This window comes from Perkinsus marinus (assembly GCF_000006405.1).
Source record: "Perkinsus marinus ATCC 50983 genomic scaffold scf_1104296968168, whole genome shotgun sequence".
Classification (NCBI taxonomy): Eukaryota; Perkinsozoa; order Perkinsida; family Perkinsidae; genus Perkinsus; species Perkinsus marinus.
In genome coordinates this window covers 1-1,073 of record NW_003203233.1, presented here as the reverse complement: position 1 = coordinate 1,073, position 1,073 = coordinate 1, and the positions used below count along the sequence as shown (strand labels likewise).

The 1,073-nt window shown below is 48.5% G+C and overlaps 1 protein-coding gene across 1 annotated transcript; it reads right to left on the bottom strand.

The window, feature by feature from the left end:
* Window positions 1-112: 112 nt before the first annotated feature.
* On the bottom strand, window positions 113-1,016 carry Pmar_PMAR013892 (hypothetical protein; the record flags this gene model as incomplete). Its single annotated transcript, XM_002768446.1, has 1 exon — window positions 113-1,016. A coding segment is annotated over one exon (904 nt), but the record flags the coding sequence as incomplete, so codon positions are not given.
* Between the last annotated feature and the right edge of the window lie 57 nt (window positions 1,017-1,073).

Here is a 1,073-nt window from a genome sequence, read left to right as displayed (position 1 = left end):
AGTTCGCACGTCACAGATTGTCTTGGGATATCAATGATCTCAATTGGACAAAGAGGGCGAAAACGAAACTCAAATTTCGGAGCGTAAGGAACAGGACGCCAATCGAACATACAAAGGCGATTCAACGCCGCAGTAACAATGCTCTGCTCCTCGGGAGTGGGCACAACCGAGAGAGAATCAACACCGGACATAGTAGGCGGGGGAACGAGAGGAATTACACCATTCTTGGGGTCCAAATCGTCAACCACATACACACCATACGTATCCGGAAAATCACTTTCCAATGTAGCCTCTGGTGGCACAGAAACCACAATATTAAGCTTATTAAGTACTTCACGACCAAGCAGTACACGAAAGGGACCATAACATTCTCCAGATATGGTACCGAGGGTGCTGGAAGGAAAGATATTGAAGGACACTGGAACTTCAAGTTTACCACCACGCAAACAGATCCTTCCTACAATCTCTTTCCCCACGTTGACTACAGTACCATCTGCCAATTCAACAATAGACACATCAACCTTCTCGCTGGGGTCGCACGGAACTTCATTCCCAAGCCAATACGAAAGTCCAGCACCAGTATCCACTACAGCATCCACTTGATACCACTCACCAGGACTAGAATCGGGAGAGAACTGAGCCTTCAACACGATCTCAGGGGGAATAATACCACCACCAGTAACCGCATGGGCAACCACATCCCGACTCTTCTCTACTTGAGAATTTTTATCAGTCAATCCTCGTGAGAGTCGAAACCCTTCACCCCCAGACGATTGACGGCAACGATAGGGTCGAACGAAAAACTGGCCGTTGAGAAAGTCTCCATCAGGCATCGAGGTCTCCTTACGGAACCCGAATATACAATACGGCTTCCCTCTACGGTTCTTACCACAATAGACCACATCGGCTTTCGTCAGAGCTTTAACCTTCTCACGGTTCTTAGAGTCGGCACCAGCACCATAGAAGACGGAGACACAGGACTTCTCGATGTTCTCAATCTCCTGGATACGAGCAACCTTAACAGGGGACGAAGTAGGATGACTGTGAACAGTAGGGTCCTTGCCCAACACCTC